The sequence below is a fragment of the Loxodonta africana genome, chromosome 7 (assembly GCF_030014295.1).
Source record: "Loxodonta africana isolate mLoxAfr1 chromosome 7, mLoxAfr1.hap2, whole genome shotgun sequence".
Classification (NCBI taxonomy): domain Eukaryota; kingdom Metazoa; phylum Chordata; class Mammalia; order Proboscidea; family Elephantidae; genus Loxodonta; species Loxodonta africana.
Window position 1 is genome coordinate 1,071,526 of NC_087348.1, and position 21,669 is coordinate 1,093,194.

General features: G+C 63.2%; 1 protein-coding gene across 1 annotated transcript in view; it reads right to left on the bottom strand.

Moving 5' to 3' along the window:
- LOC100672013 (mucin-3B) overlaps positions 1-20,300 on the bottom strand; it is a 45,188-nt gene extending 24,888 nt beyond the window's left edge. Inside the window, exons 1-41 of the mRNA XM_064288932.1 lie at positions 20,256-20,300; positions 20,002-20,181; positions 19,182-19,305; positions 18,636-18,703; positions 18,422-18,552; positions 18,128-18,302; positions 17,226-17,263; positions 16,567-16,713; positions 16,289-16,431; positions 13,199-13,384; positions 11,936-11,998; positions 11,608-11,670; positions 11,212-11,560; positions 10,967-11,093; positions 10,593-10,683; positions 10,376-10,485; positions 10,067-10,274; positions 9,792-9,914; positions 9,244-9,364; positions 8,927-9,065; positions 8,705-8,809; positions 8,482-8,554; positions 8,253-8,390; positions 7,712-7,873; positions 7,520-7,614; positions 7,238-7,370; positions 6,765-7,014; positions 6,621-6,673; positions 6,419-6,528; positions 5,679-5,830; positions 5,319-5,460; positions 5,137-5,247; positions 4,526-4,714; positions 4,129-4,368; positions 3,141-3,297; positions 2,793-2,942; positions 2,393-2,455; positions 2,187-2,259; positions 1,924-1,956; positions 1,349-1,494; positions 366-830 (exon numbers count right to left, since the gene is read on the bottom strand). Of these exons, the coding sequence (XP_064145002.1) occupies positions 366-830; positions 1,349-1,494; positions 1,924-1,956; positions 2,187-2,259; positions 2,393-2,455; positions 2,793-2,942; positions 3,141-3,297; positions 4,129-4,368; positions 4,526-4,714; positions 5,137-5,247; positions 5,319-5,460; positions 5,679-5,830; positions 6,419-6,528; positions 6,621-6,673; positions 6,765-7,014; positions 7,238-7,370; positions 7,520-7,614; positions 7,712-7,873; positions 8,253-8,390; positions 8,482-8,554; positions 8,705-8,809; positions 8,927-9,065; positions 9,244-9,364; positions 9,792-9,914; positions 10,067-10,274; positions 10,376-10,485; positions 10,593-10,683; positions 10,967-11,093; positions 11,212-11,560; positions 11,608-11,670; positions 11,936-11,998; positions 13,199-13,384; positions 16,289-16,431; positions 16,567-16,713; positions 17,226-17,263; positions 18,128-18,302; positions 18,422-18,552; positions 18,636-18,703; positions 19,182-19,305; positions 20,002-20,181; positions 20,256-20,300 (5,671 nt within the window). The remainder of the gene's footprint in view (positions 1-365; positions 831-1,348; positions 1,495-1,923; positions 1,957-2,186; positions 2,260-2,392; positions 2,456-2,792; positions 2,943-3,140; positions 3,298-4,128; positions 4,369-4,525; positions 4,715-5,136; positions 5,248-5,318; positions 5,461-5,678; positions 5,831-6,418; positions 6,529-6,620; positions 6,674-6,764; positions 7,015-7,237; positions 7,371-7,519; positions 7,615-7,711; positions 7,874-8,252; positions 8,391-8,481; positions 8,555-8,704; positions 8,810-8,926; positions 9,066-9,243; positions 9,365-9,791; positions 9,915-10,066; positions 10,275-10,375; positions 10,486-10,592; positions 10,684-10,966; positions 11,094-11,211; positions 11,561-11,607; positions 11,671-11,935; positions 11,999-13,198; positions 13,385-16,288; positions 16,432-16,566; positions 16,714-17,225; positions 17,264-18,127; positions 18,303-18,421; positions 18,553-18,635; positions 18,704-19,181; positions 19,306-20,001; positions 20,182-20,255) is intronic.
- Positions 20,301-21,669: the final 1,369 nt, after the last annotated feature.

Genomic DNA, 21,669 nt, shown 5'->3' on the forward strand with positions numbered 1-21,669 from the left:
CGGGCGTCCCCCCCCATCTCCCGTCTTCCTACCTGTAGTCTTGGTTGTGTGGACTCTTGTCTGCTTTGTCTCTACAGCTTTTGGGTCACCCTCTCTGATCTCTTTGGTGCTCTGTTTCCTGAACTTGCAACCAAAGCCCCCCATGTTCTCTACGCCTTTGATCCTTTGTAAACCTACTCATCCCTCTCCAAGTTTCCTCTACTGCTGTTCAGAGCCCCGTCTCCGTCTCCGTCTTTCTCTGCGGCTCCTAGGAAGTTCCTTGAGTTCATGTGTTTCCAGCCTCAACCCCCCTGAGGCCCTCCCTGTATCCAGCTCCTCGGCCGAGGCGCAGCTCACAATGGAGGAGCTGCCCACGGAATACTCACCATGGCTGGCAGGGACTGCGCTCGTGTGGGGCCCATGTCCTGTTGCTGTGGGGTGCAGGCAGGGAGGGAGTTTGTTAGTGGGTGAGTGTCTGGGGCGAGGCCATGCCTGCGCGTCGCCTGGTGGCCCAGTTCGTCTCTGTGCTCCCGGGACGGCTTCTCCTGCTATGGTGGGGCACGGCCCTCCTGCGTTGATGGGGTGGGGGCTGTGCTTGGGGACTGCCTGCCGAGCACGCTCACCTGGCAGGATACTTGAGGTCTCTTCCAGCGCCGTTGGGGTTGCCGTAGGTGCTGTGGTGCGCTCTGTGGCCTCAGCTGTGGTCTGTGTGGCCGTGGTGGGATGAGATGCTGTGGGGTGGCTCGTGGCTTGGGTCACCGTGGGTCTAGTAGCCGTTACACGCCGCGTGGACGTTGGGGTTGGTGCAGATGTGACCCGTGGAGTGATGGCTGTGGTGCTTCGAGGTGATTCTGCAGAGGAGAGACGCCTCGAATGTCAGCAGAAACACCCCCAGCACACCCAGTAGCACTCCATGACTACCCGGATCCCCTTCTTCGTACATCCCACTGGCCCAGTGCCTTCAGTCTCTTTGTCTGTGGAGCATCGGTGGCCAGGCCAACACTTGAATTGGCCGGCCGCGTGGCCTTGGGGATAGGGTAGTGACCCTGCACTCCTGTCCCATGTCAGCTACCTGTTCCTGCCCACCTGCCCTTGATCAGCCAGGTGGCCTAATGCCCTGCCCCTGGCGGGCCTCGGGCCTGGGGGTGGTGCTGTGTGGGGGTGGGCCATCAGCCCAGAGCCGAGCCTGTCCACACGCTCTCTAGCAAGTGTCAGGTCTCAGGGAATGACTACCTCCTGTGGCCAGCTTATCCTTTTAAAAAAGTCCTGACATAAGGGGCTAGGACTTATGAGGCATGGTACCTCCTGGGGAGACAGCTGGCTTCGTGGGGGCAGTGGGGACTGTATCTGTCTGTGCAGAGGAAGGGGCCTATGGGCTGGCCATGGACGTAGCTGGCAGGCTGGCTGTTGCCGTAGGGCCCACAGGTGTGGCCCCAGGGCTCGTGGAGGGTCGGGCAGAACTGAGCAGCCCGCTGGTTCTGGGGGTCGGTGTGGCCGGTGTAGTGGGCTGGGCTTCTGTGGAGGGCCAAGCTGTGGGCACCAGGTTTGCATCATCGCTGGGCAGGGCTGGCTGGCGCATCCTCTGGGCAGCAGCCCCCTCCTGCCCACTGAGCTCGGCTGTGCCACCCCAGCAGCCAGTTAGTTTGGCCAGGGCCTTGCTTTGCATCTGAGGGCTGTCCAGTGTGGCTGCCAGGGGGACTGCTGCCTCTTAGCATTCCACCACCCTCCACCCCCACCTGAAGCTCAGCATCTGCTGTTCTGTGCACCTGGGCAGCCTAGATGAACTCCCAACCCCTCCACCAGCCCAAGGAGCTGCACAGAGAGCAGCGAGGGGGCCTGAGGCTTGGTTGATCAGGGCGTCCAGCTGAGCCAGGGAAGAGCCCTGGGTGGGGTGGGGGAGGAAAGTGCCTTTGTCCCCTTGACACCTAGCCCGGGTGCAATCACCTGTGGTGGGTGGTGGAGGCGTGGTAGGCGGGGCTGCAAGGAAAGGAAACTGGTCAGTTGTGCTGCGGGAGGGACCACCACTGTGCCCCTCCCAGTCCCTCTATGGCCTCTACCCTGGATGCCCCCATTCCTCTGACTCTGGTCATCCCCCATCCCCCGTGGCCCCCAGAGGGCGCTGCAGTCCATGCTCACAGCCACTCTGGCAGCTCCAAGCCTCCCAGAGTTTGTTTCATGAGGACCCACCCCCTGCACCCCTGACACACCCTGGCGAGTCTGGGGGCTGGAACTCAGCTGCTCTGGCCCCAGCTCTGGCCCAGCAGCTGTGTGTGGGAGTGGCTGGGTGGAGAGGGGAGAGAGGAGGGTGGGACTGGGCTGTGCCCTTCTACTGGTCAGTCAGCTCCTGGGCCTGTGGGAGCCTCAGCACCCAGGAGCCAGGGTCCTGGTGTACAGCAGGCATCTGGAGACTTACCACAAGGCACGCACGTGCCCTTGTTGGGGTCGAAGTACTTGTCCTGGGAGCAGTTGTAGCAGCCTAGGGCAGAAGACACCACTGCTGCAGCGCTGGGGGCCTTCCCACACCTGCCCCCTCTTCCTCCGCCCTCCTCTCCTCCCCCGACCCTTCTCCTCACACCCTCTCCTCTCTCCTCCTCCTCACCCCTCACCTCCTCCTTCCCCCGTACTTGCACTTGATATCAGGCTCTATTGCTCCTTTAGTTTGTGTTCGGGCAGCTCCCCAAGGGGGAGTGTGAGTGCCTGCCGGGCAGGGCCGGCTGTCTGGTTTGCTGACAGTCCTCTTGCTAGCCTAGACTGGGCCAGCGCCCAGACAGGCTCAGGGGACGCTGGCCGAACGGACGTGTGGCACCTCGTACCTTCGATGTTGCTGTTTGGGTAGCTCTGCGGCTGGTGGGGGCAGAGGCAGGGCTGGTAGTGCCACGTGCAGTTGGCTTCCTGTGCATACTGGTACTCGCTGCTGCTGCTGCCCACCCTCGTGTGGGTGTTGTAGAAGTCACAGTAGGTGGCTGTGGAGGAGGGGCACCGGCGGTTGCCCTGGGGCCCTAGCCTGAGCCAGGCCTAGTGGAGGCCACTCTGGCCCTGGGGGCGGCCTCAGCTGAGGCAGGGCAGGAAGCCTGCCCGTGGATGTGAGGGATGGGGCCCCTGGGGCGGCAGGGACGGCACAGCCTGGTGCCGCTTGATCCCATCCACCCCGAGACACTCACGGCAGAAGTCGGGTGACCTCCAGTCCACGCACACGCCCTTGTCCAGACAGGCCTTGGCGTAGGCGGCCACGGCGTCGCACAGACACTCACAGTCCCCTCCCGTGTCACACCCACATGTGTCCCGCACACAGGCTTCGTAGTAGGGCATGTGGTACACCTGTGGGTGGGCATCCAGGTTACTGAGGCGGGTGTGTGCCGGCCCCGCCCCCAGCACCCTGTGAGCCATGCAGACTTTCGCCACCAGGCCATTACCGCTGTCGGCCACCGGTGGTGACCGCTCTCGGAAAGGTGCTTGATGTCTGAGACCCTGTGCTCCTGGCCCCCCACTGAGGGTGGCCATAGAGAGTCCTGACCCTCCCCCCACACCCACAAAGACCCCCTGCTGGGGCCAGGGTTCAGCTTGTGACAGGGCCTCTCTGGTCTGCACTGGACCCTCTGCCCGGCACTTGCTCGTGTGAGGCTACTTCAGGCCTGCCTGGCCTCCTCCGGGGCCTCACCTGCATCTGGACGGGACTGCCCCCAGTGGACATGTACCCATGTCTAGGGGAGCTCCTGGCATTTGATGCAGATGCCGCTGGACACCCTACAACGTACAGAACGCCCCTGCTGCAGGGCGATCTGGTCCCCATGTCTACAGAGCCCTTGTCTAGAGTGGAGTTCCAGGCGCCCTCCATGTTGCCTGTCTTTTCCTCCCAGCACATATTCTGACCTTCCCCTTGCTCACCAGTGTCCACCAGCCTGTGAGCCCCATGGCGAGAGCGCTGTCCGCCTTGGGGTTGGGACACCTGATCACTAGGCGTTAGAGGGAGCATGTGGGCAGTGAGGATGGACTCTGGGGCCTGCTGGGGGTGCAGTCACCTTATGGTGGGGGGGCTGGGGCTTTCCTCCCGTGCCTGGAGCCCGCCACTCACTGGCCATCCCCCCTTGGGCCCACTCCCCCGTTCCCTTTCCCCCTGCCTCCTGCCCGGGGCCCCCTCCTGCCCTTCACCTGGCTGTGGCAGGCCGCAAAGGTCTGGCTGTTGATGATCCCGCACTTCCGCTCGGCCCAGGAGCGGCGGAAGGTGTTGAGGCTGCACGGATCGAGCACGAAGCTCACGTCTCCGCACAGCGGGTCCTCCTTCCACGAGTTCACAAACTCCAGCTCATTGGAGGCCACGTACTTGCTGCGGGTCTCAAAGTCGTCCTTCATGTTCCCGTTATAGTTCCCGCACAAGCCGCAGAAGGAGTCCTGGGGAGGGTGGCCAAGCTCAGGCCCGGTCCCGCCTACCTGAGCCTCCTCTGCTCCACAGACCTGCTCTGGGCCCCGCCCCCGGCTCCTCTCCAGGCCCCGCCTCCACTCCACCAGGCCCCGCCCCATCCAGGCCCCCTGCCCGCACCGGGGTTACCTGTGCGGAGGTGCGTGAGACCTTGATGAGGACCATCATGTGCTTGTTCCAGGTGAGCGTCAGGTTGTACTTGCCAGCGATATAGACTTCCAGCACGAGGTGCATGGAGCCGGGCTGCACCTGGAAGCTCACCTGGGGGTCGTGTCCACTGACCGTGTAGGTCTTGTCCGCCAGTACAATGGACAGTGCCTGCGGGGCAGGGCTGTCAGCGGCTGCCGGTGCCCGGCCCTGCCTGCCCTGCCTGCGAGCTCACAGCTGCCTCTGAGGCAGCACCTGTGGTCCATAGGACAGACCTCGGGTTCCTGCCCTCAGAGCCTGCCATCCGGAGGCTCCAGCACCCCGCGGAAACACCCCGAGGCTGAGGCTCAGGCCTCCCGGAGAAGCCTCTCCCCTCTGCACCAGCGCCTCCAGGAGACCGAATCCTGAGCGTGTCCCGGGGCGTGGAGCATGCAAACGGCCTGACCAGAGACCTGCCTCCACCCCGAGATGCCCAGGACTGTTAGGGCCCCACGGTGCCAGCTAGGCGGCAGGCCAGAAACCGGGAGGAGGGCAGAGCCTGCAGTCCTCAGGGGCCTGAGGGTCTGAGGTGGGGAGAGCCACAAGCTGCTTACCCCCAGGAAGAGCTTGATGGCCCGTGAGCACGTGACCCCCGACTTCCCGCAGATGACATTCTCAGTGACAATTTTAAAAGTGGGTTGCGAGTCGTTGGTGCTGCAGCCGTCCTGCGGGGAGAGGAGGGTACTGAGCAGGAGCCCGAGGCCGCAGCCCTCGCTACCCCCAGGGTCGGCCCTACCGTGGTCAGCGTGTACTCGCAGTTGCCGTCGAACACAAAGCGCTGCCCATCGAAGGTGATCATGTGCCCCTCCCCGTAGAGGGTGCAGGTGGACGCGCAGCTGGTGCTTTGCTGGCACACCCACTTTCCCTGCTTGCAGGTGCTGCGGAGAGAAGGGTGGCTAGAGGTGGGGAACCTTAGGTTCCTGGGTGGGGCACACATCCAGGCTGGCCCCCGACCTCCCGGGGGGCCTGCCCCCAACTGGCCCCAGTGCCGGGGTCCTGGCAGGGTCAGGTCTGCTGCCTTGAGTCCCCCACTGCCCAGACCAGCATCTGCCCTGGAGGCCCCAGGCGCCCAATGCCCAGCCAGGATGTGGCTTACCACGTCTGACAGTCAGTGTTGAGCTCAGCGCCCGTGGGGTAGGAGGCCCCCCCAAACTCGCAGGAGCAGTTGCTGGGGGGCACACACTGCCCATTGGCATCCTCATAGAGGCCCTCGGCACAGACGCAGCCAGGTTCACACTTGGTGGGGACCTGGGGGGAGGGCAGGGGTGCTCCGAACGTGGCGGCCTGGACCCTGGGCCCCTTCAGGGACCCCCTCTCCAGCATTCCTCCAGGACTGCCTGGTCCTTTTCCTGTACCACCCTCACTGCCCACCCTTGCTCTGGCATCTCCAAAGAAGAAGGCCTTTATCTTAGCAGACTTGCTCCTCCTCCATCCATCACCCACACACCGTCAGCCCACCCTTCCCAGGCCAGCAGGATGCTGGGACCCACGGAACCCCACAGAGAATACATATGCCCCTCCAGCTGCTGGCCACCATGGCTGCTCAGGATGCATCCCCATACTGAGCCCGCTCCCACATCCTGGTCATGGGGATGGAGAAGGGACACAGGATGCCTGCACCGCCCCCATCTTTTCTGAGGATTTTGTGCAAATCCCCCAGGACCCTATGGAGGGGCTCCTGGGACACAGAGGCTGAGGGAGTGTCCACTGAGGTCGTCCTCCGGGGAGCGTCCACCATGGGCTCATCCTCTGGGGACTGCTCGCCACGGGGTGTCCTAAGCATATCCCCTAGAGTATGTCTACAGTGGGCGTGGTAGCCCCAACCCCCAGCCTTACACAGGCGATGCCCGTTGCCAGCATCTGACACGTGGGGGCACAGGCCGCCCCAAACTTGCTCTCTGAGGACTGGCTGCATGACTGGAAGGTCTTTGGGGCTGTGCAGGTGGCTGTGGGAGGAGGAGGGAGCCTGGGGGTCAGGCAAGTTCAGGGGAGGCCACCAACCCCCATGGCCCAGGCACGGCCTTCTGGAGCTACATACCCAGGAGCGTCTGAGCCTTGCGGGAGCAGGTCAGGCGTCCGTTGATGCAGTAGCTACAAGAGAGAGGCTGTGTGATTCCCCCGGCCCCAGAGTGTGGGGGTGTTGCAGGCTGGGATGCATAGGGCCCTGCCCACCAGGCCGCACCAGGTGGCGCCGTCGACAATGGTGGACTGTCCGGCCAAGATGAACTCGTGGCTGTCCAGCTGGCAGGGACACTGGGCCTTGCGCACACACTCTGCCTTGTGGTTCAGGTAGGTGCCCTCGGGGCAGTTGCAGCCATCAACGGGCACCGCGCTGGGGTGGCACTCGAGCGTGTGGTCCGACAGTGACATGCAAGTGCGGTTGCAGGCCTCGCTGTTGTAGCTGAATGTTGTGTTGCCCGTGCAGGGGATGGCTGTGGGGATGCACCACTAAGGTAGACCCTCCACAGGAGCCTGTGCCCAGGGGAGGGGCCGGGGCCGTGGGGTGGTCGGGAAGAGCTCGGCACTCCAGGACCCTCCCTCAGAAACACCCCTCAAGACCCAGAGACCCTCAGGACCCCTGGGGACCCTTCGTCATGACCCTGGGGCCTCCCCGATGACCCCAGGACCCTCCCTGGGACCCCGGGGGGCACTCACTGCAGTTGTCCACACTGCTTCTCCAGTCCCAGAGCAGGACACCATGGGAGGCACACAGGTGGGCGTAGGCACCCAGGGCGGCGCAGATGTGGGGGAAGGTCTCCTCGTAGTTGCACGCCTGGTAGACACACCTCTGCGGGAGAGGCAGAGTGCTGAGCTGGCGAGGGTGGCTGGGAAGCCCTGCCCACTTGGGGACCCTGGGGACCCCAGGGCCCTGACCCATCCAAGAACCCTGAGGGTGCCGAGATGCCTCCTCCAAACACCTGTAGGGGCCCTGCTCACCTTGTAGAAGGGCTGGGGGTTCACCACTGAGTGGCATTTCTCGAACACGGAGCCCTTCTTCACCAGCACTGAGCAGTGAGTCTCAGCACACACCTCTGAGGAGACAGGTCAGCCAGTGAGTCCCCTGCCCCGTGGCCCGTCCCCTCCCTGGGGCCTCCCAGAGGCTGCCAAGGTGGCCAGATGGGTGCTCACTGTTGAGCTGGCTCATGGAGCAGGGGTCAGTCTCGCGCTCAAGAGCCGTCGGGCAATTCCCCGCTCGCCAGGAGTCCACGAAGAGTGAGGCAGTGCCCTCAGTGATGCCCATGCTGGTCATGAAGTCATCAGTCGTGTCCCCGTTGTAATTGCCACAGAGCCCTGGGTGTGCCAGCAGAGAGAGGGGGGCAGGCAGGTGTGCCGCCTGTCTCCGCTCACACGCACCCCTCACATGGCCTGCTCCGCACGTGCCCCTAGACTCTGCTCCTGTCACTGCACTGGTCTCGTCCCACCCCACTCCGCTGGTGCCAAGGTCTTGCTCGGCACTGGTGCCCCGAAGCTCCTCTCCCAGGTGCCTGGGACCTGGGCATGCCCTGGTCAAGAGGCTACCAGGGGCTGCACCCCTGTGAGGCTGCCCAGGTTCAGCTGGGGGGACCGTGAGCTCCCCGGACATGGAGGGTCAGCAGGGGGGAGCTTGGTGGGACCCTGTCTCCTCCCTGGCCGGGCCAAGCAGCAGGTGGTGGTGGAGGGGAGAGCTCACCTCGGGTCTGGCCCCTGAACTGGGGCTCCACGGTGACATACGCCTGGAACACCGGCTGCAGCTGGATCATGAGCTCCAGCCCAAAGTCAGTGGCCATCTGGAGGTGGGTGGACGTTTGTCTGAAGATGGTGATGTTGCCTGGAAGGAAGGCAGCTCAGTAGCTGTCTGTCGATCTCCTCCCCCCACCCACCTACCCCGGAGGCCCGGGCCTGGCGGGAAGAGCATGTACCAATTTTGTACGGCAGCCACTTGACCTCTCTGTTGTTGGTGATCACCTCATCTTGGGAAATCATGATTTTGTCCTGGAGAGAGGATGGACTGAGTCACAGAGGCCAGGAGTAGGGTAGAAGCCCCAGGCCCAGCTTCTGCAGGTACTGGATGAGGTTGGGAGCTGGGACACCATGGACCCGTGTAGGGGGGAGCGGCACCTGCAGGATGGGGATGGTGCGTACCTGGCCGGACAGGTAGATGATAGCAACTAGGGAGGTCTCCGAGTGCGAGTAACCGGACTTGTCGTACACAGCCATGAGAGAGCCCTCTTCAGGGAGCTGGTGGCTCTGGGGAGGGGTGGCTCCAGCTCAGGTGTGAGGCTTTGGGATGCCTCCCTCTCACCCCTCTCCCTTACACTTCCTCCCTCCTCCAGCTGCCTGCAAGCTCGGGATGGCCCCTCCTACCTGGAGGAGGATATAAGTGCAGGTGCCATGGAAGCGGTAAGGCCTGGCATCGAACGTGGTGACAAAGGAGCCGCCTTCCAGAGAGCAGCGACCTGGACAGGGCTGCTCCGTGCATTTCCAGAGGCCCTCAGAGCATTGGCTGGGGTGGGACGAGGTGACCCAGACAGGGGAGGGGTGTTGAAGCCAACAGCACCCCATGCTCCCCTGCAGCCCCCCGCCGTGCATCCTCCCTGTCTCTAGTTCATCCCCCTTTATGTTCCCTTTACTCCCCCACAAGCCCCCCCGCCCTGCTAACCCCTTGCTGCCCCAGCACCCACCATGTCCTGCAGGAAGATGACGTGACCTCCCCAGGGGCATAGACTGCCCCGTTGAACATGCAGGGGCACTGGGTGATGGGCACACAGGTCTGGTTTTTGGAGAGGTCATCAAGGACCATCCCTGCAGGAGAGGGGCTTCCTGGGGCTGCGTGCTGCTGACTCCCTCCCCAGCCACCCAGTCCTGCAGGACCACTTGAGGCAGGCCTGCTCTCTCCCTTCCCCTGCCCCTGCTGAGCCCTGTGACCTCACGCTGCAGCCCCCACTTGCATTCTCAGCTGCCACGGGCACCTTAGGGGCACCCTCCCCCAACTTGCCCAGACCCAGGATACCACTCCTTGGTGAGTGGCAGACCCCAGGAGGTGCCTGTGGCCAGACTGCACACTGGGTGCACTCAAACCCCACCTCCTTTTCTGCCCGTGGACACAGCCACATGCCCTCATGGCAGGGCATGGGGAGGAGGAGGTGGGGTTGCCTGCCGTTCCCTCCTCCTGGTTCATCTGTGGGTTTGGGGAGTGAAGTCCCAGGGATCGGGCAGCAGAGGCCCTCACCTTCGGGGCAGAAGCAGCCAAAGGTGCAGAAGCCTTGGGAGCTGTGCCTTGGGTTGGAACAGGTTCTGATGTGGGCTGGGCCGCACTCCTTGTACACCTGGTTGGCTGGGCACTGCCCCACGGCTGCAGGAGGCACACAGGAGAGGGTGCGGGGTGTAAGGGGGCCTTACACTGTGCTTGAGACAGGGCCGCATAGCCAGGACGAGCTGTGGGGTCGTGCAGTCCGGGAGACCCGGATCTGAGGGCCGTCAGCCCCCCTCCCTCCCGGGACTCACAGCAGAGGCCTGGCGCACGCCAGCTACTGACTGCCTGGCCGGCCATGCTGCACTGGCGGGAGAACTCGGAGAGCGTGGCACAGCTGCAGTTGCTCTGGCCAGGCTGGGCGCACGTTGCCATGTCCACCTGACAGCTCTGCACCAACGGCTCTCGAGGCACGCTGCACTCGGGCGACACCAGGCTCAGCAGCTGGGCGCAGGTCTGGGCCTGAGCAGAGGGCCGCTGGGAGTCACCAGGGAGGCCCCTCCGCCCACAGTGCGGGGGTCTGGAACGGGCTCCCCGGGGACCCCGCTGTCCCTTCCACCTACATGCTCTTCCTGTGGGCCGAGGGGCTGGGGGATCGCCTCGTAGGCACAGATCTCATTGGGGTCGTCCAGTTTCTGGAGGGCAGCATACTTGTGGGGTTCCAGGAGTTTGCCTGGGAGTGTGGAATGGAGTCAGCACCGTGGGGCCAGGAGGCCAAGCCGCCCCACCCTGCCCCCCCGCTCATCCCCCCACCGTCCCCCATACCCCGCCCCCACCTACCGTCCTCACTCAGGAACTCGTTGGCCTTCTCGCCATCGAAGTTCCCGCACAGCCCGCACATCTTGCCCATGAACTTCCTCTCCACCAGGACCTGAGGGCAGCGGCAGTGCTGGCACCTGCTGTACGGCCCGGCACTCTCCCGACACCCCTGCTTCTGCCTTGGGGACCCTGTCTGCTTGCTGGGTAGTCCTCATTTTCCACTCAGGGAAGCTGAGCCGCCAACAAAGCCCAGACAGCCCAGTTCCTGGCCAAGGGTCAGCAGGAAGGGCCTGGCCACGTTGCAGGTCAAGCCCGTGAAACTCCCACTGTGTGTGCACCCACCCCCACATGGGACCTCTACCCCCACCTCCACTCAGCACCCCCGCCGTCCTCACCATGACGTAGCCGTCTGGGCCCCACAGAACCTCCAGTTCCAGCTCCAGCTGCTTGGCCACCAGCCGCACGTTCTGGCCGAAGGGCGTGATCTGGAGCCCGTTGCTTGTGTAGGGCAGGCTGACCACCCTGGGGGAGAGCACCTCAGCCTGGCTGCCGGGCTCTATGCCCGGTCCTGCCCTGCCCTGCTCAGCCACAGCCAGCCCTGTGCCCTAGCCCCGTCCCTCTGTCCACCTGCAGCCCCTACCCCACGTCCTTGACGGAGACGGCACCGCTCTGCACGGTGACCACGGAGGAGCCCAGCTCCATGATGATACGGGCTGTCGTGCCGTCCGACCCGCGCCGGAGCTGGACACTGAAGGTGGGCGAGGGGTCCTTGCAGATGGCAGCAAAGACGTAGTTGCACGTCCCGGAGAAGTTGTACACGTGGTGGTCGAAGGTGGAGAAGTGGCCGGCCCCCCACGTCGAGCACCAACCCCTCTGCTCATCTGTGGAGAGAGTGTTGACTGGCTTGTCCCCCTCTCTGCGGACCAGGCAGCTGTACTGGGGACCCCATGCTGGGCAGAGACCTGGTCTTCCCCCGGTGGTGTGGGGGCCTGCCCCCCAACCCCCACTCTGCTCTGAGCTGCAGTCTGCCTCTTACCTGTCTTATTGGAGCCCATATCACGCTCCTCCTCAGGGTCAGGTGTGTAATCAGCCCCGGGGTCTGTAAGACATGAAGCTACAACTCAGCCCGCAGGCTGGGGCAGGCAGGGTTGTGGACAGGCCCAAGCACCCAGTGACCCTCTCCTCAGGCATGGGGCCTGAGACCTGTCTGTGGCTGGACCCTTCTGTGGAGACTCTAGACTAAGGACACCTTGTGAACCTGGGGGCTGCACGTGGGAGCACGCCCAGGCTCTGGGGCCCTTCTCCATGCCTGTGGGTCCCAAACTGGTGTTGTGGTCCAAATGGGGAAGCCATGATGGCCTAACCTGCTAATGAGGGGTCCTTCGGCCCCCAGAGGCCTGCGTCGGCAAAGGAGACGTCACTCAGGCCTGTGTGGGTGGGACCGCGTCAGTGCTGGGGAGGCCTCCCCGCCTGCCTGGCTGCCCCTGCTGCGACCTGGCCATGGGCGCCCATGTTTTCAGTGTGGGTGCTTGGACTGGTGAGCGGGGGGCCTTCATGGGCTTGGTCCTTGCTCTCATTCACTCACTCATTCACTCGTTCAGCACGTCTACATGGAGCAGCTGCTCTGTACCTGCCACAGGCTGGCACTGGAGGTGTGGTTGAGAGCAAGGGAGCCAAGAAGCCCGGTCGCATGGGGCCTGTTCTAGGTGCACTTGCCTGCGTGCACACGCACGAGAACACACATGCGCAGAGTCGTGCCAACACACATCTGCATACATATATACGCGTATACACAGACACACGCATATGAAACACGTGTGAACACATAGGTAAGTGCACACGATGCCCATGTGAATACGTACACACAGGACACATGCACACGTGTGGGCACACATGGAATGCACACACAGACACATGTGCAAACACATGTGCATACGTGTACGCACACACATGAAACACGTGTGAACACACATGGGTAAGCGCACGCGATGCCCACGTGAACACATACACACAGGACACATGCACACGTGTGGGCACATGTGGAATGCATACACAGACACATGCAAACACATGTGTGGATACACATGGATGAGTGCATATGATACCCACACAGACACTGGCACACAGGACACGTGCACGTGTGGGGACACATGGATGTGCACACACGTACGCACTTGTGCAAGCACACATGTGCATACATGTACACACATGCACATGAAGCACATGTGTGAACACACACGGACAAGTGCATACACTACCATGTGGACACATGCACACGGGACACGTGCTTACGTGTGGGCACACTTGGACACACATGCACATGTATGTGCACACACTTGCACACACACTGCAAAACAGGAGCAGTGAGGCCACCCCTCACTCCCACAGAGAGCCTCTCTGTGGAGATGACCTAGGGCCACCTCAGGGTGGGGAGGCGCCAGCCCTGGGGCACCAGGTGAGGTGTCCTGGTAATACTGTGCTTGTTCCACTGCCCCCTGCCCCACTCCTGGGCCTGGCTCACTCCAGGCCCCTGTCCAGCTCCACCTCTGCCACAGGCCTGTCTCCTCTGCCCAGACCACCCTATCTCTCCTAGGGGTCTGTGCCCAGCAGTCTCTGCCCTGCTCTACAGCTTTTGTTGGCTGAGGGAGCACCAGGATCTCCATTGTGCTTCCCTCCGCTCTTGGCTGCTGCAGGACCCTCATTCACCTTCTTCTTGCTGCCCATCCCCCTCACAGCCCCACTGTCCCCCAGCCCCAGGAACTGTGGCCCTATAACATAGGTCATGCTGCCTGCAATGGCTGTCTCAGGGACACCTGGTGGGGTGGCCCGTGGTCAGCCCTCCCCTACCACCTGGGAGAGGACAAAGTTCCAGCAGGGACTTGCTCTCCCTTCCCTCTGGAACAGGGTGTTCTGGGAGTCCTGACATCTCACCCCTGCTTCCCTGAGTCCTTGTCTGGTTGCCCAGCTGGCCGATCCTCCCTTTTCTGTCCCATGGCCATGGCCAGGTTGGGGTCCCTCCGCACTCCCCCACTTCTGCAGAGGGAGGCTTCTCACACCGTGGACTGCACGCCCTGCCCCTGGGGCTCCTGTGGGATCAGGTCGAGATCCGAGCACTGGGCGAGCAGGGGGCTCACACCTCTCCAGCCCCTCAGGCCTTCTCTCTGGCAGGAGCTCCTGGTGTTTCGGGTGACTGAGTCCATTTAAGAAGGCTGGTAGCCTTGGCTGAGTGTCGACAAACACTTTAGCTGTGGTCCCCTTTGGCCCTGGAGATCGTTTTCTGCTCAGCTGCCCTTGGCCTCCCATGGCCCAGCTTACACTGTGTCTTTTGCCCCAGACGGGGTGTGTGTGTGGCTCATGCTGCACTGCTCACCACCTACCTACCTCCCTCAGGGTCTCAGCAGGCAGAGCAGACCCTGGCCTTGGCCTTGTCTTCTCAGGATGCACCGATGGGCTCAGGATTGTGCCTGGCAGGAGCGTCCCCCCCACACCCACCCCTTCACTTGACTAGGTGGGGGAGGGATGAGAGAGGACAGAGTGGCTTAGGGGGACAGGGTTTTGAGCTAGTGTCTCCCCTTTCCAAGATCCTCTGTGCTTCAGTTTCCCCACCTTTCAGGTGGGACGGTGGTCCTGCCCTCTGTCGTCTGTCCCCAGCCCCCTTGCCTGTGGTCTCAGTGACCTACAGGCCAAGTCCTTCCCTGTCCTCTGAGCTCAGACCTTCACACTCCCAGTGGTTCTCTCTGGGGTCCCCACTCGACAAGTGATTCCCCCCGATGAGCTCCTCTTTCTCCCCCGCTCCCTGAGTCCAGCCATCACTCCATCCTTCCTGTCCTCCACTGCATCTCCACCGTCCCACCCAGTCTTGGCCTCTGGCTCCGTCAGAACCATGACCCCCAGCCCCACCCCTCAGCAGCCAGAGGCCCGTTTGAAGTCCCTCCTGGGGTGGACAAGCACCCCCTGCCCCCAGGGGTGCTTCTGTTGCTCTAAGGATGGGGCTGGCCCCCTGCTGGGCTTGGGGCCTCCAGGGCAGGCTGTCCGCCACACCCACCCCCAGCCGGCTACAGGTGGTCACACTCCTTCTGCACTCTTGGCAGGTCCCCACCTTGCCCTTTCGGAATTAGTGCCTGCCTGGCGCCCCTCACAGCCCCGCCTGCTCCCAGCAGGAGGGTAGGCTGGCTTCTCCCCACTTCCTCTGCCCTGTGGAGCTGGCTCTCAAAGTGTGTTTACTGAAATGATGATAGGAGCTCAGACCCCCACAGCTCCCAAAGCCTGTTACCCAGCCGTGGGGCCTCAATTCTCGCTGTTCCTCCCAGCCAACACCCAGCACACAGCCGGCTCCAGGACTCCCTTGCCCTGGCCCTGGGTCTGTGAACCTCCAGGGCTGGGGAGGGAACCCAGGGAGATGGCCTGAGCACTGTCCCCAGGACCTGGCTCTGTCAAAAGACAAGCCCTGCTCCAGAGCCCTCTGTCAGGGAGGGCCCTCTTCAGACCAGGAGGGCATCTCAGGCCCTCAGGTCACCCTGCCACAGAAAGGTGGTGCCTGAGTGGTGAGGGAGGGGCTTTGTGGGAGAGAAAGGGGCTGGACTCAGTGGGGAGGGGCCGGGTGAGCCCCATGGCCCCCTAGCGCCTTGGCCCAGCACCAGGGGCATGCTTCCTCCAGCCAGGTCAGCTCCACAGGACTCCCGGGTCTGAGGCCACTGATGAGGGCAGAGGCCGAGAATGAGAGAGGAATGCGCCCAGGCTGGTGGGCACAGCAAGGGTGAGTCAGCCCCTGCAGAAGCCTGGGCGCTCAGCAGGCCAGGTAGAGCAGACACTAAGGGCCTGAAGCTCAGTCAGCAGGAAGGGCTTTACATAGACCCATCGGGCCGGCTGGCCGCCCAGTGCCCAGGTGGGGAGGGTACAGGGGAGAGCCATCTCAGGTGGCACTGGGATCCATGTCTGGGGTGGGGGCAGTGGCTCTGGGCACATGGCGGGGGCTCAGTGAGGAGGACAGCAGTACTGCTTTCCCCACCGTCATTGCCTGGGCCTGCGCTGATAGGGGTCCGCGTGCCTACTCTACATCCTCACAGTAGCCACGTGAGGTGTGATGGTGCCCCTGCACTTTCCAAGACAGGGAAACTGAGGTCCGCTTTGTGGCTGGCCCCACGTGCACCTCTGCCCAGGTCTTTTGGCTCCAGGCCCAGGCTCCAAGCCCTGAGCCCCTTCGGCCCACACAGCCCCTCCCCTGGCCGCCTCTTGGGACACCTGCAGACCCCTGAGGGCCCTGGGCCAAAGCTGAGAGTGCGAGGGCTGCATATTGGCCTTTGGCCACCAGGCTATCCCACCCTGTAGTACCCCCAGGATCCGTCCCCCCGGCACTCCCAGTCTCTACTGTGCCCAACTACTACTACGGAGACTGTGCTGGAGGCTAGACAGCTCCGCTGCCGGCTCCCATGGAGCCTCCTTCCTCCCTGGCCATTGTGCCCGGCTCACTGGGAGGTGGACCCAGCTAGCTAGAAGGTGGACAGAGGGAACAGGTGCTGCGGCCCAGCTGGGGTGCTTGGCTCCCCTGGCCCTTGTGGCATAGTGTGGAGCAAGGAGGGGCCTTCCTGGCCTGGCCCCCACCCCTTGCCTCCTATTCATTGATGTCCATGTGGGCTGTCCCCTCTGGCGAGGCATGGAGGCCTAGGCAGGTGCTGGCCCCCCTGCGAGGACCCCTGGGTGCAGCCTGGCCCACTCACCAGCACCGAGCAGGGCTCCCCCGCAGGACAGCAGAAGCAGCAGCTGGGGTGTGAGCATGACGCTGCTGCCGCCGAGAGGAAAGGCCACCGCTGGACCACCCCTCTGCTGCTGGGCACTGGGCAGTCTTGCCACTTTTGGCCAGCTGGGATGGATGCCTTATAAAGGGCATAGCCCTGCCCCGCCACACCCACCGTGCCCCACGCTCACAGTCCTGTAGCTACTGCAGCTGGCTGGGCACAGAGGTGGCCAAACAGGATCCTGGATGCCTTATCAGGACATGGCGCTGCAGCCTTGTTGGAAAGTCCTGGGTGGCAGGGCCCCATTGTCGGCGCCTCCCACTGGGGGCTGGCACACCCCTGCAGAGCCCTCAAGCAACTCCTGTTTTTGCACCACCATGTGAATGGGCGCGATTGTCCGAGGCATCCTGGGGGACCAGCATGGGCACCTTCAGCCACCAGTGGGTACCTGAATAGGGCTGCCCAAGGGGTCTGGGAGAGGCCTGGGACCCCTGAGGTTGGGCAGGCTTCAGTACTATGACAACTCCTGGGGAACACTGCACCACCTGGATCCCAGGACCCCGCAAAAGCTCCAGCTCACCACGCCCCCCTGCCCCGAGCTGTCTGCCTGGGAGGAAAGACTACCCTGTGAGAAGGCCCCCTTCCGAGGGGCTGGGCAGGAGCAGGTGAGCACAGGGCGAGCTCATTCAGACCCCTCAGCCGAGGTCATGGGTATGGCTGCAGCACTCTGTGGCCCTGCCCACCCCCCGTGAGGGCAGCTCCAAAGTACTATTTTTGTCCCCGCAAAATTCTGAGCTTGGGGCCCTTGGTCACTGCTCATCATGGGGGCACCCCATGTTGCTGTGCCAGCCTGAGGTGCCCAGTGGGTGTCAGCAGCCAGCTTGCATTCTCTGCTCTGGTCAGAGAAACAGGCCGGTACCGCGCACCAGTGCGGGCGGACGTGTTTCCTGTGGACATCTGGGGGCAGGGGGGCAGGCCGGCCAGCCCAGCAGTTCCTGTCGCTCCTTGTCCATGGGTGGGACACGTCTGGGCATGAGACGGTTACAGCCAAGGTCAGGGCTAGGATGAAGGTGAGGGTGGGGGCAAGGGTCACGGTCAGGGTGAGGGTTAGGGCTGACTGGGGCTGGCTGGGTGAGGCTCCCCTCACAGGTTGGGGAGAAGATGAAGAGGCTGTCCTGGCTCAGGGCAGACACAGGAGGCCTCGTTTACTGACCCCTAGCACGTACTCGGTGCCACGTGGAACTTTCTTCACCCTGGTCCACTGCCTGCAGCCACGATAGGGAGGTTGGGTGAGGAGGACAGGGCAAGGTGAGAGGTGGTTGGGGACATGGGGTCTCAGGGCTGAGGACAATTGGGGACACCACACATGGGCTCTGGGATGCAGGGTAGCTCACGTGGCAGAGAACCTAGTCCTGTGTCCCCCACCCCCAAACCGGCCCAGGCCCAGGGCTGCCACGGCGATGGGGTAGTGACCTCTCAGCTCTCATCCCAATAGACAGGAAACTTCACCCTGTCATCCCTGCTCGACACCTGCCTTCTCCAGGTTCTGACCACATGTATGAACAGACGGGCAGACAGACTGCAGGTGCCTGGGATGCCCAAGTGGTGCTGCCCCCACACTGCAGGGGAGTCGATCTCCGCCTGGAGTGGAGGCCCCACACCTGGCTCAGCTCTGTCGCCTTCTACTCCTCTACCTTGCACACCTGGGGAGAGCCCCCGCCACGGGGGAAGCAGGCATCTTAAAAGGACAAGTGCCTTCTCAATGCTCTTCGTGAACTGAGTTTATTACGAATTGTTTTAAATTGAGAGAAAAGAACTAACTTGTTGTAAGAGGAGGTTGTCCCGGTAGCTGGCCCCAGGAGCCTCCATGCAGTTAGGGAGCACCCTGGAAGGTTCCAGTTGCCTTGAATGTTCGTCCTCAGTCTTTGGCCCCTCAGTGTGAGAGGGGAAACTGAGTTCTGGGATGGGGGGCCCTCGCCCAGGGCAGGCCAAGAGGCTGGGGCAGAAGCGGGGCTGAGGGACATCAGCACATGGCCAATCGGACAGGCTGGTCCAACCCTCTGTCCAGGCACCTCTGTGGAGGATCACCCTGCCCTCTGGGGCCCCTGTTCTTACACGGTTCTCTGGAGCTCGGGATGTGAGGGCAGGGTGGGGGGTGGGGGCCGCTGGACTGGAGGAAGGTCCCTGTGGGGCCTGGGGTGCTGGGGGACAAGTGGGCAAGCCCTCCCTGGGGCCCCAGCCCCTGCCTGCATGGGGAGGTGACATTATCAGCTCGCAGGATAAGCGGGTGAGGAGAGGCCTGGGGCACGTACTCGGTGGAAAAACACACCTGACTGCCAGCCGACGGTGGCTGCTCCGAGGGGCCAGCTCTGGCTGCCTCCTGCCAGATAAAGCCACCTTTGGGCCAGGTGAAACCCAGGTGGGGTGCGGGGGTGGGGGTGAGGAGAGGCTGCCCTAAGGGGCTGTACTCCAGGTGGGGCCAGGGGCCGAGGAGGGGGTCCAGCCCCCTGGGGTTGCCACTGCTGAGCTGGGCTGGAATCGCCCAGCTGGAATAGCCCCCAAACTCCGTATTCTCTCCCTGCCCCCATTCTGTTCACCAGCAAGAACCTCTGGAATTGCCCCCGCGGGTGGCCTGCCTGGGTCCCTGCAGCCCCCGTGGGTAGACCTGCCCCCCAAGGCAACGCCCATCATGGCCTCCTCACCCATCCAGCCCCATGGGTTGACTGCCGCCCTCCAACAGCACACTGACCACAGGACCTTGGCACGGACAGATCTTTGTGTCCCCAACACAGTCCCTGGATATTCCTTAGCTGCCTCCCTTCCTCCCTGCCACCTATCTCCTCCACACATGACTAAGTTCTATAAGCCCGTGTACTGGGGTGGTGCCCATCTCCCCGACAGTCACCCCCCGACCCCAAGCACAGGGCCTTGTTCTCCTCTGTGTCCTCAGCACCTGGAGGGGCCGACACCTGGAGGTTCCCGGGCACGTCAAGGATGGACTGCTCTGGGAGGGAGCACAGATGTGGCCCTGGGGACACTCTTGGGTCCGTGGCTTCCAGGCTGCGAGTTCCAGGGTGGGGCTGTACTGGAGAGGGTGGTGTGTGGGGCGGGGGAGTTGTGCCGGGGAGGGTGGTGTGTGTGGGGGCCTGGAGGTCGCTAGGCCGGGTGCGGACTTCCTCAGTTAGGCACTCTGGGGTGTGCCCTGTGTGTCTTCAGCTGGGGGCCTGAGCACTGAGGCTGTCCTCTCTGATGTCATGCGGCAGAGGCCCCACCTTTGCAAAGTGTCTGTGATTATGAGTGGAATGGGGGGTGGGCTTCTGTCCGAAGCCACCTGCCCTGCCCCTCGGATGCTTCCTGGGTGGGGCCCTAGTGGGCTCGTGGCAGGCAAGGGGTCCCCATGTTGGAGGACCCTGGTATTATCCCTGAATCAGGAGACCCCTGGCAGCTCCTGGGGCCCAGACGTGGCCAGGGGGCTATGGGGGTGAGGGAAGACAGGGTTGATGCCCCTGGCCTGTGGATGGGCAGAGGAGATGGTCTGGCACCGTGGTTGGGATTTCCTGGAAACTGAGGTGTGGCATGGTGTTCCAGAGCCTCCCACAGAGGGTGGCCCGAAGGTGACATCTCTTCCACCCGTGTGGCTGGATGACCCTGCCTGGGCCACACCACCAAGCTGGGGGCCTCCCAAGACGGCTCACTTCACGGAAAGCTCTGAGACTGGCAGGTTTGTGCCTCCCGATGACTGGGGGCACCGTGGGCTGAGCAAACTGCGGGCAGCAGATAAGCTCAAGGCCTTTGTTCACCAATCTCTCGATAAGAGGTTGCGCCCGGCCTTGGGGAGCAAAACCGAGGCTGGACAAGTGGGCGATTGTCCACATCTGGAGGGGGGCAAGGCTACAGCCGAGGAGTGACCCACACACCCAGCCCAACCCCTGCCTCCACCTGGGCCCACCTGACTGCCCGTCTGTGTCGGCCCTCCAGCCCAGCCCTGTACCATCCTGGTCCCTCTCCCACTCACCTGGGCCAACTTGGGCTAAACTCCCCCACTCCTTTCTCCCTTCTCTCCCCCACCTGAGCAGTCTCTCCTGCCCTGTACCAGCCCCTCCATGCCTGGAGCCCTGCAGGTCCCTCAGGAAGGGGGCCCTGGGTGGGCCATTTTCAGCCTCCAGGCTCAAGTATGAGGGTGGGCACTGTTCCCTAAGGCAGGCCTGAGCTGTCCTTTGCTTGGGGCTGAAGGCCTGGACCAGGACACTGGCATTCACCCTGCCGGTCCCGGAAGGTCTCGGAAGGGGCTTATTGCCTAGCTCCGGTCAGTAATGGGCAAGAAGCCCGTAAGCTGTGGGTTTGGCTCTGGCTCTTGCCTTGTTTTGGGAGGCCGTCCACCCTGCCCACCCTTCATTGGAGGGTGGCTTGGCCCCCTGCCTGCTGGCCCCCTGCCCCATCCTGGCTGACTAGGCCCACCTGCGTCAGGTGTGACATTCCTTGGGGGAAGAAAGTGAGGCCTCACCCCTAGGCTTGGCCCAGCTAATGGCCATTGATCACAGGGCTGACACCTGTGGCTTTGGTGCTTTTTGGAAAAGGATTTTGACAGCAGAACAGACTCCAGAGAATGTCAAGGTGGGCGGGTGCCATCAAGAGAGCCTTGGACAGGGTGACCTTCCTTTTTCAGCTTCTGACTTTGCTCAACTCCCCAGCCATAGGATCGTCATGCCCCTGGCTTCTCCAAAGACCTGTTGCTCCTCCTCCCGGCAGCCCCCAGCCCACCCAGCCAGGCTGTCCCCCTCCCTGGTCCACAACCCCAATGCTGACCACAGCCCACAGCCCATTGTGTGGCCTAGTGGACAGAATGTCATGTCCACTGGTGCAGGAACGGCCCTGGGGGCTGCAGGGGGCCGAGGGGATTGAGGCTGGGGCTGGGCTGGGAGGGGCTGCAGGGGGCCGCCCTCCGCCCAGCCTGGGGCATGATGAAGGAGCAGCTCAAAGTGGGAGGGGGGTGCTGCCCAGCATCAGGCTCCTGCCTAGACGTGGTGGAAATGTTTTCCGGAACAGCCGGGTGGGGTCCCTGCCCGTCCCTCCACGGTGGAAGCCTGAATCCTTTTAGTCCATTTGGGCATTTTAGGTGCCTGACCCTGTGCTGGGGGGCGGGCAGGGACACCAGACAGTGGGCAGTGGGAAGAAGGAGGACCCCAGATGGTAGGGGGTTAGTGGGGAGAGGGCAGGAGAGGGTGGGCCAGGGCCAACCAGTGGGGGTGAGAGCTGGGCTCAGGGGCAGCCTGAGCCAAGGCCAGACTAGGGGAGTGGCCTGGGGCTAGGCACACACTTACTGCCCAGGCAGCCGCTGAGGGAGGGGGCATGGGCCTGCAAAC